Genomic DNA, 16,517 nt, shown 5'->3' with positions numbered 1-16,517 from the left:
GGACACCTACTCATTCAAGGGGCGGCAGGGTAGCCTAGTGGTTAGAGAGTTGGGCTAGTAACCGGAAGGTTGCAAGTTCAAATCCCTGAGCTGACAAGGTACAACTCTGTCGTTCTGCCCCTGAACAGGCAGTTAACCCACTGTTCCTAGGCCATCATTGAAAATAAGAATTTGTTCTTAACTGACCTGCCTAGTTAAAAATATAAAATATATCAAAACTATGAAATTGTTACAACACAGAGGCGGATGCAAGATGCAAGCAACGATGGTTTTAATGAATGTAGTTCACAGCAGCAACATGACAGACAGACTGTACTCAGAAGGAATCCGACCCAGGAACTCGGGCGCATCTTCCGATCATAACGTGCTGAGAAAACCAGGGAGTGTGTCCAGATGAGTAGGAAGGAGCACAGCAGATAATTCACACAAGAGAAGAGCACGGACACACGCCACAACCTCAGAGAAGAAACAACGATCTGACAACAAGAAACACTGGTAACAGAACATATAAAGGGAAGATAAGTGGTTCCAGCTGGCGCAGACAATCAGGCCGAGATTGGGAAACCACGCCCACACAAACACTGGAGAGAGAGAGAGAGAGAGAGAGAGAGAGAGAGAGAGAGAGAGCGAGAAAGAGAGACGGAGGCAGTGGATTCATGAACCGTGACAATACCCCCCCCCCTAGGAACGCCTCTTGGCGTTCCCAGGCGAATTTACCTGTCGATTGAAATCATCGATAAGGGAGTGATCCAGAATGTCCCTAGCAGGTACCCAACTTCTCTCCTCCGGGCCGTAACCCTCCCAGTCCACCAGGTACTGGAATCCGCGTCCCCTCCTTCTAGAGTCCAAAATACGATTGACAGAAAAGGTGGTCTCCCCATCAACAAGTCGTGGCGGCGGGGGAACCGGGACCGGCGGGTTAATGCGTGCCTGAAACACAGGTTTTATTTTAGACACATGAAAGGTAGGATGAATTCTCCTATACGCCGGAGGAAGCTTGAGCCGGACCGCCACCGGACTAATGATCCTGGTGACTCTGAACGGGCCGATAAATTTGGGGGCAAGCTTGTTCGAAACGGATCGGAGTGGAATGTTCTTAGTAGAAAGCCACACTCTTTGGCCAACGACGTATACCGGAGGCTTCGACCGGTGGCGATCGGCCTTAGCCTTGGTGCGCGCCCCCACCCGGAGAAGAGTCTCACGGGCTCTGCTCCATGCGTGACGGCACCTCTGGATGAAAGCGTGAGCGGAGGGAACAGTGACCTCGGACTCCGTACTGGGAAAGATAGGTGGCTGGTAACCTAAACTACACTCAAACGGAGAGAGACCCGTGGCTGCCACTGGCAACGAATTGTGAGCGTACTCAACCATAGAGAGTTGTTGACTCCAGGAAGAGGGATTCTTAGAAACCAAACATCGCAACACTCTCTCCAAATCTTGGTTGGCCCTCTCCGTTTGACCGTTGCTCTGGGGATGAAACCCTGAAGACAGGCTGACACTCGCTCCCAGTAACCTACAAAACTCTTGCCAAAACTTGGACACAAATTGGGGCCCCGGTCAGAAACTACGTCCATCGGCAGGCCATGTAAGCGAAAGACGTGATCCACGACAGTTACCGCTGTCTCCTTGGCAGATGGTAATTTAGGCAAGGGAATAAAATGAGCCGCCTTCGAGAACCGGTCCACCACGGTCAAAACAACCGTCTTGCCCTGGGAGGGCGGGAGGCCGGTAACAAAATCTAGCGCGATGTGGGACCAGGGTCTCGAAGGGACCGACAGCGGTTGGAGTAACCCATCTGGGGGTCGATTAGAAGTCTTCCCAGTGGCACAAACCGAGCAGGCCAAGACAAAACTGTGAATGTCACGAGCCATCAATGGCCACCAAAAGCGTTGCTTAACCAAAAAGCTAGTGCGGCTGACTCCTGGATGACACGCTACGTTGGAGCAGTGCCCCCACCGAATAACATCGGACCGACACCCCTCCGGCACAAACAACCGATTAGGCGGGCAACCGGGCGGAGGCGTGACCCCCTCTAAGGCCGTTTTGACCCTCGATTCAACCTCCCATGTGAGTGTGGAGACCACTAGGGTCCCGGGTAGGATGCACTCGGGAGTGGATGGGCGTTCGGAATGGTCAAAAATGCGAGAAAGGGAATCGGGTTTGACATTCTTGGAACCCGGGCGATACGAGAGAGAGAAGTCAAAACGTCCGAAAAAGAGTGCCCACCGCGCCTGCCTGGAGTTGAGTCGCTTGGCGGTTCTGATATACTCCAAATTCTTGTGATCGGTCCAAACTATAAAAGGTACCCCCGAACCCTCTAACCAATGGCGCCACTCCTCCAGTGCTAACTTCACTGCCAACAACTCTCTGTTGCCAATGTCGTAGTTGCGTTCCGCAGGTGATAACCGATGGGAAAGGAACGCGCAAGGGTGCATCTTGTCGTCAGAAGAGGAACGTTGGGAAAGTACCGCACCTACCCCCACCTCTGAAGCGTCCACCTCCACCACGAACTGACGCGAGGGATCGGGAGCTATGAGGATAGGAGCCGAAACAAAGCGGCTCTTGAGTTTGGCGAATGCAGCCTCGGCTGTATCGGACCACCTGAACGTCACTCTGGGAGAGGTTAAGGCGGTAAGAGGAGCGACTATCTGGCTAAAGTTGCGAACGAAACGCCGGTAGAAATTGGCGAATCCCAGAAACCTCTGTAGGGCCTTACGGGAATCTGGGCTTGGCCAATCCACCACAGCCTTAACCTTGTCGGGATCCATGCGAATACCTTCAGTCGAGACGATGTAACCTAGGAATGGAACGGATTGTGCATGAAAAATGCATTTCTCCGCCTTGACAAAAAGTCCATTCTCCAGCAACCTCTGAAGCACTCGTCTGACGTGTTGAGCGTGTTCCTGGAGAGAAGAAGAAAAAATCAGTATGTCATCCAGGTAAACATATATGAACTGATCAATCATATCTCTCAGCACGTCATTGACGAGTGCCTGGAAAACCGCTGGGGAGTTGGATAGCCCAAAAGGCATGACCAAATATTCGAAGTGCCCTCTGGGGGTGTTAAACGCGGTCTTCCATTCGTCCCCCTCCCTTATGCGAACCAAATGATATGCATTACGTAAATCCAACTTAGTGAACACGGATGCTCCCTGTAACCTTTCAAAGGCTGAGGACATCAACGGTAAGGGATAGGTATTCTTCACTGTGATGTTATTCAACCCACGGTAATCAATGCAAGGACGCAGAGATCCGTCCTTCTTCCCCACAAAGAAGAACCCCGCCCCCGCTGGAGAAGAGGAAGGACGAATGAATTTAGATGCCAGAGAACCAGAGATGTATCTCTCCATAGCCTCCCTCTCAGGAACAGAAAGTGAATATAACTTGCCTTTAGGCGGAGACTCACCTGGCAATAATTCTATTGCACAGTCATAGGGACGATGCGGAGGAAGGGAAGCAGCACGGGACTTACTGAACACCTCCTTCAGGTCGAGGTATTCAACGGGCACGTTAGACAAATCCACTGCCTCCTCTAGAAACACAGAATCAGACACAGACGAACAAGCAGACACTAAACAGGACTCAAGACACTTGTTACTCCACATGGATATAGAGTTATGACCCCAGTCAACTCTGGGGTTGTGTTGGGTGAGCCAAGGGTGGCCGAGAACTAATGGTGCAAGGGGTGAGTCCATGAGTAGGAATGATAGTGTCTCAGTGTGATTGCCAGAAGTGATGAGTGTGATAGGTTCAGTGGTGTGAGAAATGTTGGGGAGTTCTTGACCATTGAGAGCGTTGACGGATATCTTGTGCGTGAGTGAGGTGATAGGGATCTGGAGTTTGTGAGCGAGCTTGAAGTCCATGAAATTACCCTCTGCTCCTGAGTCCAGTAAGGCTTGGGTGTCGTGCGTGTGGGTGGCCCATCTTAGTCTTACCGGGAGGAGAGTAGATGATGAGGTCTTCTCTGTGGTGACACCACCCGATAGTAGCCTCATGTTTACTACCGGGCCTGATCTTTTACCGGGCAGGAGTGGATAAAGTGGCCCGCTCTACCACAGTAGAGACAGAGTCCTTGGGATCTCCGCCTCTCCCTCTCTTCCCGGGAGAGGCGAGCTCTCCCCAGCTGCATGGGTTCGTGATAGGAGGCTGAACTGGCCGTGTTCCCGACGCTGGCATGCCAGCCCTCCGTGTCGTTATACGGTCTGTTAGGGCATGCTCGGCGGCCAATACGACTCAGACGAGCGTCGACCCTCAGGGCTAGTTCCACTAGTCCATTTAAACTCCTGGGAAGGTCCAGAACATAAATCTCCTTCTGGATCCGGTCCTCCAGCCCATGCAGGAACATGTCCCACTGCGCCTCCTCGTTCCACTGACACTCAGCGGCCAGAGTGCGGAATTGGATGGAGTATTCCGATACTGAATGGTCTCCTTGGCGAAGGTCAGCGAGTAGTCTGGCCGTCTCCCTACCCGCCACGGCCCGATCGAAGACCCTTCTCATCTCCTCGGAGAGTGTCTGGAAAGAGGTGCAGCATGGGTCCTGGTTCGCCCACACCGCCGTTCCCCAGAGAGACGCTTTGCCTGATAGCAGTGTGAGTACGAATGCTACCTTAGACTGTTCACGGTTGAAGGTCCGTGGCTGCAACGAGAAATGCATGGAACATCTCGTAAGAAAGGCTCTGCAATAGTCAGGATCACCTGAATAACCCTCTGGTGTCGGTAGCCGTGGCTCTAGCTGGGAATCCGGCTCTGGCGGGGCGGGTTGAACTGCCGGTGTAGGTGGCGCAGCGGAACCCATCAGATGTTGCAATTGTTGGGTCAGCTGGGATACCTGCGTCGAAAGGGCTTGTACTGCACGACCTGTGCTGGAGATGTTCTCCTCTTGTTGATCCATTCTCGTGATACTGCGGGAAAGGAATTCGGTCAGACTCGTTGAACTCGCTGCATCCATGGTCTGGTCAGATCGTTCTGTTACAACACAGAGGCGGATGCAAGATGCAAGCAACGATGGTTTTAATGAATGTAGTTCACAGCAGCAACATGACAGACAGACTGTACTCAGAAGGAATCCGACCCAGGAACTCGGGCGCATCTTCCGATCATAACGTGCTGAGAAAACCAGGGGAGTGTGTCCAGATGAGTAGGAAGGAGCACAGCAGATAATTCACACAAGAGAAGAGCACGGACACACGCCACAACCTCAGAGAAGAAACAACGATCTGACAACAAGAAACACTGGTAACAGAACATATAAAGGGAAGATAAGTGGTTCCAGCTGGCGCAGACAATCAGGCCGAGATTGGGAAACCACGCCCACACAAACACTGGAGAGAGAGAGAGAGAGAGAGAGAGAGAGAGAGAGAGAGAGAGAGAGAGAGAGCGAGAAAGAGAGACGGAGGCAGTGGATTCATGAACCATTATGGCAAGAACAGCTCAAATAAGCAAAGAGAAACAACAGTCCATCATTACTTTAAGACATGAAGGTCAGTTAATGCGGAAGTTTCAAGTTTCAAGTGCAGTCGCAAAAACCATCAAGCACTATGATGGACCGTCACAGGAAAGGAAGACCCAGAGTTGCCTCTGCTGCAGAGGATAAATTCATTAGATTTACCAGCTTCAACAATTGCAGCCCAAATAAATGCTTCACAGAGTTCAAGTAACAGACACATCTCACTATCAACTGTTCAGAAGAGACTGCGGGAATCAGGACTTCACTACTAAAGGACACCAATAAGAATAAGAGACTTGTTTGGGCCAAGAAACACAAGCAATGTACATTAGACAGGTGGAAATCGTTTGGGAGTCCAAATCTGAGATTTTTGGTTCAACCACCGTGTCTTTGTGAGACGCAGAGTAGGTGAACGGATGATCTCCGCATTTGTGGTTTGTGGTTCCCACCGTGAAGCATGGAGGAGGAGGTGTTATGGTGTGGGGGTACTTTGCTGGTGACACTTTCAGTGATTTATTTAGAATTCAAGGCACTCTTATCCAGCATGGCTACCACAGCATTCTGCAGCGATATGCCATCCCATCTGGTTTGCGCTTAGTGGGACTGTCATTTGTTTTTCAACAGGACAATGACTTGTGTAAGGGCTATTTCACCAAGAAGGAGAGTGATGGAGTGCTGCATCAGATGACCTGGCCTCCACAATCACACAACCTCAACCCAATTGAGGTGGTCTGGGATGAGTTGGACCGCAGAGTGAAGAAAAAGCAGCCAACAAGTGCTCAGACGATGTGGGACATCCTTCAAGACGGTTGGAAAAGCGTCCCAGGTGAAGCTGGTTGAGAAAATGCCAAGAGTGTGCAAGCTGTTATCAAGGCAAAGGGTGGCTACTTTGAAGAATTTAAAACTTGTTTGGTTACTACATGATTCCACATGTGTTATATCATAGTTTTGATGTCTTCACTATTATTCTACAATGTAGAAAATAGTAAAAATAAAGAAAACCCTTGAATGAGTAGGTGTGTCCAAACTTTTGACTGGTACTGTACATGGCAGCTATGCAAAAAAAATAAAAAAAATAAAAAATGCGGTACAGTTAGCTAATCAAGAAAGTTCAGAAGTCATGGATGGGATCATGTACCATTCAGCGTTGTTGAAGCACTTGGGGATAGTGAGCAGAGGAAACATCAGGGTTAAATAGCTAATACCTTAGTCCTGTTCTCTGTTACCAGCCTATTACCTAACTGGGATATAATCTCCCCATCTCTTTCTATTTCTTTCCGCCCTAACTGGTTATAAACAACTCTGAATGACTGAGCAGTACATCATTTGCTGTTTGTTCACTGAGAGAAATTCTGGCCTGGTGATCTGTTAAAGACTTTTAGAGGCACAAAGTCTCATGGCTTCCTGGAACCAGATTGGAAAAGGAAGAAAAATAGAATGGGAAGATGAAGACATATTGTTGTTTACATCCTGCTAGAGTTGTAATCTTATTAGAATAATTCTAATAACAGTAAACAAGTAGTTGTAGTAGTAGCATCCTACTGTGTTTTACTAGTGCTTTCTAGCAGATACTGAGTTTCACGCCACAGATTCTGTGGCTCATTCCTGACAGACACGATTAAAATGCAATCATTCGGGCTTTGTTTAAAATCCAAGCATGCTGTGCACCAGCTGTGTCCTCTCAGCTCATTAAGCCTTCTTTGAGGTAGACGCCACATGTGTACTGTGTCTCAGAGTGGCATTTCCTGTTCTGCAGTCCCTTGCACATGGGCCCACTTCCACACACATGTTGTTTAGCATGGTGGGGGCAAGCTACTTTTGAAAAGTTTTTGGGGGGCTCATAGTTTTTTGGGGCCCACTTCCACTGCACGTGTTTTGTTTAGCACTAAAATGGTGGGGTCTGGATACTCTTGAAGAGTTCATTTTTTTCAAGATAATGTCTCAGTGCTGATTGTGAGAGGTCTTTGATAACGCATATCTTTGATAATGAATGCAATCCTCACTCTGAAATATTTAAAACATTAAAACGATTTGATCAAAATCTGAAATGCATGAGTGTTTGATGTTCTAAGTTAAGGGCCTGATTTGTATTCTGTTAACATTCCCCTTCTCTATAAATAAGTAAAAGGCTAGAATACTCTAGTCCAGGGGTTCTCAAACATTTTCGGTCCGGGGACTCCTTTTGTGATAGCAAAATAATCATGGACCTCCTCATAATCAGGACACAACTTGCATATAAGGAGATGTACTATGACTTCGGCAGTGCATGCCCAGATGAACCAAGTCTCCGACCCTGGGAAGAAACATTTTCAAGTCCCACCTCTTGGCATCGGAGAGAAAATCTTCCAGTCCTCAAGCTAATTTCCTGCAATTCTACCCATTTTATCAAGGGGAAGAGAGATAACTTTGCAGTTTTAAAGGTTAAATTACAGTGCATTTATGTTTTTAAAATATCTATCGTTTTTGGGGAATACAAGAAGTATTGAGTGGAAAAATGTCTAATTGCTGGAGTACTGTGGATACCAATATTCCTGTGAGCCTCCCAGGCCCATGTTGTTCAGGGTTGAGAACATAAACTGTAGATTAATAATATGACATTGTATTTTGTATTACACCCTCTAAACGTATTCCACCAATCCCTTGGCCAAAATGTATCTGTTTTGTTAGTAATATTCATTAAAAAATATACAAAAATCAGATCTGGCCACAGACCCCTGCTCTCGTCTGCACCCACAAAGAAAACACTAGCTTGTTTCTCCATCATGGATCAAAATGTATTATAGCAATTTTCAGTATCTAAGTGGCCGAAATACAATTAGCTAAATACGTTGAGCCATGCACTTTAACATTGTAAAGCCACAGTAATGGCATTATATACAATGTCCCTTACAGAACAACCCTGTGCTTTAAAATATGTTGTAAATAATCTTGTTTTATGTTTTATTGTCACATACACCAGATATGTGCAGTGAAATGTGTTGTTTTACAGGGTCAGCCATAGTAGTACAGTGCCCCTTTGAGCAAATTAGGGTTCAGGGTATTGCACAAAGGAACATTGACAGATTTTTCACCTTGTCAGCTCAGGTATTTGAACCAGCTACCATTTGGTTCCTGGCCCACTAGTCTAACCACTAGGCTACCTGTCACCCTAAAGGGATAAGTACGAAAAATAATCACATTTAGCTTTTTTCTGTATGTCATCACCAGTATAGTATATATATGGCCATAAACTTTAGAACATCTAACCATAAAAGCTTGATGCTGTGAGATCTAAACATTACAATATCTGGTCCATAGGAGATTAATATCTTACATCTGGACCAACAGAGGTCAGCCAAAGGTTTGCCATTATCAGTCAAATAATAGGTTCTGTCCGCTGGCTGGCTGGCTGGCTGGCTTTGCTGGCTGGCTGGCTGGCTTTGCTGGCTGGCTGGCTGGCTTTGCTGGCTGGCTGGCTGGCTGGCTGGCTGGCTGCTGAAACGATTCCTTGGCATGGCGATTATAATGAGACTAATGAAATAAGTAATTACATCTAATCTGTCTGAGAGGCACGTCACGGTCGATTCACGGTAATGACTACACATTTTTCACGCCGCTCCCCAGGGGGATTATGGGACGGCTCAGTGGGATACGCCCGCCAAGTCCTCCTCTGATTGGTTGCTCAGGATTTGGCCTCAGTGCAGAGAAAGAGGGGCTTAGGCCAATGTTGTGGGAGAATAGGGTTGGGGAAAATACTAGTCTACTGCATGTCTCTGAGTTGATAATAAGATCAGAATACAATATCATGAAAAATAGACCCTGAAAACATCTGTAGAGAAAAATCTATATTGGAAAGACATTACTAATGCCCATTCAAATGAATGCAAAGTATACATACAACAATTGATGGGGGATTTGAACAAATATGGTGAAGGAAAAATATCTGCAAAATGAGAACTTGAAAGAAAAAACATCATGATGGGGTCATATAACTGAACTATCTAATCATTTTGACCTTCAGAGAAAAACATTACATTCTAAGGTTCCCAGTGAAAAACGAGGACAACAAACAGAAGACAAAACAACTGATTCATGGAGGAGGTAGAAAAAGGAAAGAACTGTTGAGAAGCATACAGAGGGAAATAAAAAACATTGCATCACCATCACAAGGTGGAGATGTGGAGAATAATAGCAGGACTGTTGCTGCTAACAAGTGATGTTACCAGTGCTGTTCTTATTGCCTTACCTTGCAGCTGAGTTTGCTGTTCTGAAGCAGCAATACGAGAGGGAAGACAACAGCAAGTGTCAACAAGCATCAATCATGCAAAAGCAGAACCCATGGCAGAGTATTTCAAATGTAAGACAGGAGATCAGTTAAGGGTTGCGTAATTCAACATATTGAAGGCTACAGTGTCTAATGGGTTAATAATCCCTACATTCTGTATTACTGTCTAGAGTCAGAACTGTAGCTGCATCCCAAATGATACCCTATTCCCTTTATAGTGCACTACCTTTAATCAGGGCCCATAAGACTATATAGGGAATAGGGTGCCATTTGGGACACATACCTAGACAAGACTAGATACGTCTCTTTGCTCTCCACAATAGGCAAACCCAACATACAATGATATCATTTCTCTAAAGCATCTTTTCCTTTAGGGCTTACCAATGTATTTGGCCCTCTCCTCCCTCCGCTCCTTGGCCTGCTTCTGTCGTTGCTCTGTGCTCAACCCATCTAGGCAGAGAAAGATACACTAAGCATACCAAACATTAAGAACACCCCCCCCTCCCCAAAACAGCCTCAATCCGTTGCGGGGTGAACTCTACAAGGTGTTGAAAACGTTCCGCAGGGATGCTGCCACATGTTGACTCAAAAACTTTCTACAGTTGTGTCAAGTTGGCTGGATGTCCTTTGGATGGTGGACCATTCTTGATACACACGGGAAACTGTTGAGCATGAAAAACTCAGCAGCGTTGCAGTTGACACAAAAGCCTGTCACTTACTACCATACCCTGTTCAGAGGCACTTACATGTTTTGTCTTGCTCATTCACCCTCTGAATGGTACACATACACAATTCATCTCTCAATTGTCTCTATGTTTAAAAATCCTTCTTTAACCTGTCTCCTCCCCTTTATCTACACCGATCGAAGTGGATTTAACAAGTGACATCAATAAGGGATCATAGCTTTCACCTGGGGTCACCTGGTCAGTCAATTTCAAGGAAAGAGCAGGTGTTCCTAATGATTTGTATACACATTGTACATTTATTTTGACCTAAAATATCAATGCACTACAGAGTCCCAGTGCACAGAACAGCTGATCGCACCTGTAATGTGGAGTACAATAGCATAGCAGAGGTCATGCACTTGAAACAATTATTGTATAAATTCTAAACTACAGTGCGTATTCATATATTCAAGATAAAGGTCTACGTGTGCGTTCCAAATGGCACCCTATTGCCTATATAGTGCATTACTTTTGACCAGAGCCCTATTGACCATGGTGGAAAGCAGTGCACTACATAGGGAATAGGGTGTAATTTGGGACGCTGCCTACATCTCCCGCTGCATGGTATAATGTTATTCACTCTACAGCTTAACAGTTTGTGTGAACCCGAATGGAACATATGTGATATATTTTGCACCTTTTCCTGTCTGCAGCAATTATCAATGTTAACTCTGACCCACTTTGATAAATGCAAACAGCATCAGAGGAAGGATTTTTGTATGCATTTTAAATCCTGTTTCAGCCTAGGCACAGATGTACTGTATTTTGGTGGCCGTGGCTGTGGACCGGACTCTGTTTTGATAAGCTGCATGTATTGGAAACGGGGCCTTAGGGTAATGCCAATCTCTTTCTGAGGAGCTCAAACTTCATGGTATGTAATATGTATGCCCCGGCCGTAACTATAGCAACCACTCTTTCCTCCCACCACCAACAAAGGGTGAATTTCTGTACTGGAGTCTTATAAGGCTGGAGTCTGAAGAGACAGGCTGGAGAGTGTTCAGGAAAACTCCCTGAGCTAGAGGGCCTCCTGTCCCAACACAGGGCCTCAGTACTCCCCCCTCCTCCTCAAACCCCATCTCCTTATTCCTGCATACCGTACCATCCACAACAAATTATTTGGGGTTCAGCCATTGCCATCTGTCTGATTGGGTGTGTAATGACTAAAGATCAATTCGATCACCAGAAGCATCGGATGGTTCTCCCCTCTGTGGACAGGTAGACCAGCTTCAATAGCTCCCTTACTCTACACATTACACTGTATATCTAACCCCAGGCTATTTCCTTATCCTCCTGGTTATCTCTCTCTCTCTGGTGCTCAGAGGTGAGACGTTGTATACCGTACCTCCTTTTTTAGGCTGGGGGCTGGTACTAGACCCAGCGGTGCCAGGTCTGGCATCTGTCTTGGTGGAGGACTCTGTCTTTGAGGTGTGCTCTGTTTTGGGACAGATCTCTGTGTTTGGGGAGAGGTCTGTTTTGGGACAGGACTCTGTGTTTGGGGAGAGGTCTGAAATGTCTGAGTCATCTGGTGTCAGTAGATCCTTGATTATCTCCTTCTCTTCTTTGTGGATGGGCCGAGGCTCTGGTGTGGAGGGGAGACCTGGAACACAGGGATTACGTTCATCAATGAACGGAAATAAAACACTATACATAAAGGATAGGTTTGAAGACGAGATTATATATATATAACACTGTTCAAAAATTTGGGGTCACTTAAAAATGTCCTTGTTTTTTAAAGAAAAGCACATTTTTTTGTCCATTAAAATAACATCAAATTGATCAGAAATACAGTGTAGACATTGTTCATGTTGTAAATTACTATTGTAGCTGGAAACGGCAGATTTTTTATGGATATCTACATAGGCGTATAGAGGCCCATTATCAGCAACCATCACTCCTGTGTTCCAATGGCACGTTGTGTGAGTTAATCCAAGTTTACCATTTTAAAAGGCTAATTGATCATTAGAAAACCCTTTTGCAATTATGTTAGCACAGCTGAAAACTGTAGTCCTGATTAAAGAAGCAATAAAACTGGCCTTCTTTAGACTAGTTGAGTATCTGGAGCATCAGCATTTGTGGGTTCAATTACAGGCTCAAAATGGCCAGAAACAAAGAACTTTCTTCTGAAACTTGTCAGTCTATTTTTTTTCTGAGAAATGGAGGCTTTTCCATTCGAGAAATTGCCAAGGAACTGAAGATCTCGTACAACACTGTGTACTACTCCCTTCACAGAACAGCGAACACTGGCTCTAACCAGAATAGAAAGAGGAGTGGGAGGCCCCGGTGCACAACTGAGCAAGAGGAAAAGTACATTAGAGTGTCTAATTTGAGAAACAGACGCCTCAACTGGCAGCTTCATTAAATGGTACCCGCAAAACCCTAGTCTCATATTTTTTTTATACCTTTAATTTAACTAGGCAAGTCAGTTAAGAACACATTCTTATTTTCAATGACTGCCTAGGAACTGTGGGTTAACTGCCTAGTTCAGGGGCAGAATGACAGATTTTCACCTTGTCAGCTCAGGGTTCCAATCTTGCAACCGCACAGTTAACTAGTCCAACGCTCTAACCACTGCACTCCACGAGTAGCCTGCCCGTTACGCGAATGAAGTAGAAGCCAAGGTAAATTGCTAGCGAGCATTAAACTTATCTTATAAAAAACAATCAATCATAATCACTAGTTATAACTACTAATCCAGTTTAGCAGACAATATTAACCAGGTGAAATTGTGTCATTTCTCTTGCGTTCATTGCACGCAGAGTCAGGGTATATGCAACAGTTTGGGCTGCCTGGCTCATTACGAACTAATTTGCCAGAATTTTACGTAATTATGACATACATTGAAGGTTGTGCAATGTAACAAGAATATTTAGACATAAGGATGCCACCCGTTAGATAAAATACCGAACGGTTCCGTATTTCACTGAAATAATAAACGTTTTGTTTTCGAAATGATAGATTCCGGATTCAATCATATTAATGACCAAAGGCTCGTATTTCTGTGTGTTATTATGTTATAATTAAGCCTGCTTTGATAGAGCAGTCTGACTGAGCAGCAGCAGGCCCGTAATCATTCATTCAAACAGCACTTTCGTGCGTTTTGCCAGCAGCTCTTCACAAGCACAGCGCTGTTTATGACCTCAAGCCTATCAGCCTAATGGCTGGTGGAACCAATGTGAAATGGCTAGCTAGTTAGCTGGGTGTGCGCTAATACTGTTTCAAACGTCACTCGTTTTTAGATTTGGAGTAGTTATTCCCCTTGCACTGCACTAAAATAAGTGTTAATTCAGTATTGTTGTTATTAATCGGTATCGGCTTTTGTGGTCCTCCAATAATCGGTATCGGCTTTGAAAAATCATAATCTGTCGACCTCTAGTCTCAACGTCAACAGTGAAGAGGCGACCCCGGGATGCTGGCCTTCAAGGCAGAGTAGCAAGGAAAAAGCCATATCTCCAATAAAAATAAAATATTAAGATAGGCAAAAGAATAGACACTGGACAGAGGAACTCTGCCTGGAAGGCCAGCTTCCCGAAGTCGCCTCTTCACTGTTGATGTTGAGACTGGTGTTTTGCGGGTACTATTCAATGAAACTGCCAGTTGAGAACTTGTGAGGCAATTGTTTCTCAAATGTTTTGGCCCACAGTGAGAAGAAGACAAGGCTCAGCCTAGCTTTAGCAAAAATACTAAGCAAGACACAGTCAAAGGCATGGGCAGTTAGGGAATACGTAGATTTTTACAATAGATTGAGAGAGGGGGGGAGGGAGTAGACTGATAAAGAGAAAGAGACAGAGATGTCAAATTGGCTTTTTACCAAATTATTATACGACAGACCACGTATTCACCCTGCACACCCTAATTGACAAATAAACAAACAAAACAAAGGCAAAGTCTTCTCATGCTTTGTTGATTTCAAAAAAGCCTTCGACTCAATTTGGCATGAGGGTCTGCTATACAAATTGATGGAAAGGGGTGTTGGGGGAAAAACGTACAACATTATAAAATCCATGTACACAAACAATAAGTTTGCAGATAAAATTGGCAAAAAACACAAATTTCTTCCCACATGGCCTAAGGGCACTAGAAGTCTGCAGCACCCGGCCTCATCCTACTTGAATCTGAAGTATAATGCCTACTATTTGCTGATGATCTGGTGCTTCTGTCACCAATCAAGGAGGGCCTGAAGCAGCACCTAGATCTTCTGCACAGATTCTGCCAGACCTGGGCCCTGACAGTAAATCTCAGTAAGACCAAAATAATGGTGTTCCAAAAAATGTCCAGTCGCCAGGACCACAAATACAGTCATGGCCAAAAGTTTTGAGAATGACACAAATATTAATTTTCACAAAGTTTGCTGCTTCAGTGTCTTTAGATATTTTTGTCAGATGTTACTATGGAATACTGAAGTATAATTACAAGCATTTTATAGGTGTCAAAGGTGTCAAAATTACATGAAGTTGATGCAAAGAGTCAATATGTGTCAATCCGCCCTGGCATGCTGTCAATTAACTTCTGGGCCACATCCTGACTGATGGCAGCCCATTCTTGCATAATCAATGCTTTGAGTTTGTCAGAATTTGTGGGGTTTTGTTTGTCCACCCGCCTCTTGAGGATTGACCACAAGTTCTCAATTGAATTAAGGTTTGGGGACTTTCCTGGCCATTGACCCAAAATATTGACGTTTTGTTCCCTGAGTCACTTAGTTATCAATTTTTCCTTATGGCAAGGTGCTCCATCATGCTGGAAAAGGCATTGTTCGTCACCAAACTGTTCCAGGAGAAGTTGCTCTCTGAGGATGTGTTGGTACCATTCTTTATTCATAGCTGTGTTCTTAGGCAAAATTGTGAGTGAGCCCACTCCCTTGACTGAGAAGCAACCCCACTTTACTGTTGGCATGCCACAGGACTGATGGTAGCGCTCCCCTTGTCTTCTCCAGACAAGCATTTTTCCAGATGCCCCAAACAATCAGAAAGGGGATTGATCAGAGAAAATGACTTTACCCCAGTCCTCAGCAGTCCAATCCCTGTACCTTTTGCAGAATATCAGTTTGTTCCTGATGTTTTTCCTGGAGAGAAGTGGCTTCTTTGCTGCTCTTCTTGACACCAGGCCATCCTCCAAAAGTCTTCGCCTCACTGTGCATGCAGATGCACTCACACCTGCCTGCTGCCATTCCTGAGCAAGCTCTGTACTGGTGGTGCCCTGATCCCGCAACTGAATCAACTTTAGGAGATGGTCCTGGCACTTGCTGGACTTTCTTGGGCGCCCTGAAGCCTTCTTCACAACTATTGAACCACTCTCCTTGAAGTTCTTGATGATCCGATAAATGGTTGATTTAGGTGAAATCTTACTGGCAGCAATATCCTTGCCTGTGAAGCCCTTTTTGTGCAAAGCAATGATGACGGCACGTGTTTCCTTGCAGGTAACCATGGTTGACAGAGGAAGAACAATGATTCCAAGCACCACCCTCCTTTTGAAGCTTCCAGTCTGTTATTTAAACTCAATCAGCATGACAAAGTGATCTGCAGCCTTGTCCTCGTCAACACTCACACCTGTGTTATTAACAAGAGAATCACTGACATGATGTCAGCTGGTCATTTTGTGGCTGGGCTGAAATGCAGTGTAAATGTTTTTGGAGGGATTCAGTTCATTTGCATGGCAAAGAGGGACCTGGATTAGAGTCCCCTAAGCAAACTGGTCCTGGGGCTCTTTTCACAAACACAAACACACACCCCAGGACAGCAACACAATTAGACCCAACCAAATCATGAAAAAACTAAAAGATAATTACTTGACACATTGGAAAGAATTAACAAATAAACAGAGCAAACTAGAATGCTATTTGGCCCTAAATAGAGAGTACACAGTGGCAGAATACCTGACCACTGTGACTGACCCAAACCTAAGGAAAGCTTTGACCATGTACAGACTCAGTGAGCATAGCCTTGCTATTGAGAAAGGCCGCCGTAGGCAGACCTGGCTCTCAAGAGAAGACAGGCCAGGTGCACACTGCCCACAAAATGAGGTGGAAACTGAGCTGCACTTCCTAACCTCCTGCCCAATGTATGACCATATTAGAGACACATATTTC

General features: G+C 45.5%; 1 protein-coding gene across 8 annotated transcripts in view; it reads right to left on the bottom strand.

The window, feature by feature from the left end:
- The window catches only part of map7d1b (MAP7 domain containing 1b), a 53,405-nt gene that overhangs the window by 17,354 nt on the left and 19,534 nt on the right, over positions 1-16,517 (bottom strand). For 7 of the 8 annotated variants that reach the window (XM_064979952.1, XM_064979953.1, XM_064979955.1 and 4 more), the window contains exons 2-4: positions 11,778-12,032; positions 10,092-10,160; positions 9,672-9,692 (exon numbers count right to left, since the gene is read on the bottom strand). In XM_064979952.1, coding sequence (XP_064836024.1) covers positions 9,672-9,692; positions 10,092-10,160; positions 11,778-12,032 — 345 coding nt within the window. The remainder of the gene's footprint in view (positions 1-9,671; positions 9,693-10,091; positions 10,161-11,777; positions 12,033-16,517) is intronic. The other variant, XM_064979957.1, reaches the window with a different exon arrangement.

This window comes from Oncorhynchus masou, chromosome 12, assembly GCF_036934945.1.
Source record: "Oncorhynchus masou masou isolate Uvic2021 chromosome 12, UVic_Omas_1.1, whole genome shotgun sequence".
NCBI classification, from domain to species: Eukaryota; Metazoa; Chordata; class Actinopteri; order Salmoniformes; family Salmonidae; genus Oncorhynchus; species Oncorhynchus masou.
The sequence above is the reverse complement of the archived record's forward strand: the minus strand, read 5'-3'. Positions and strand labels throughout refer to the sequence as shown.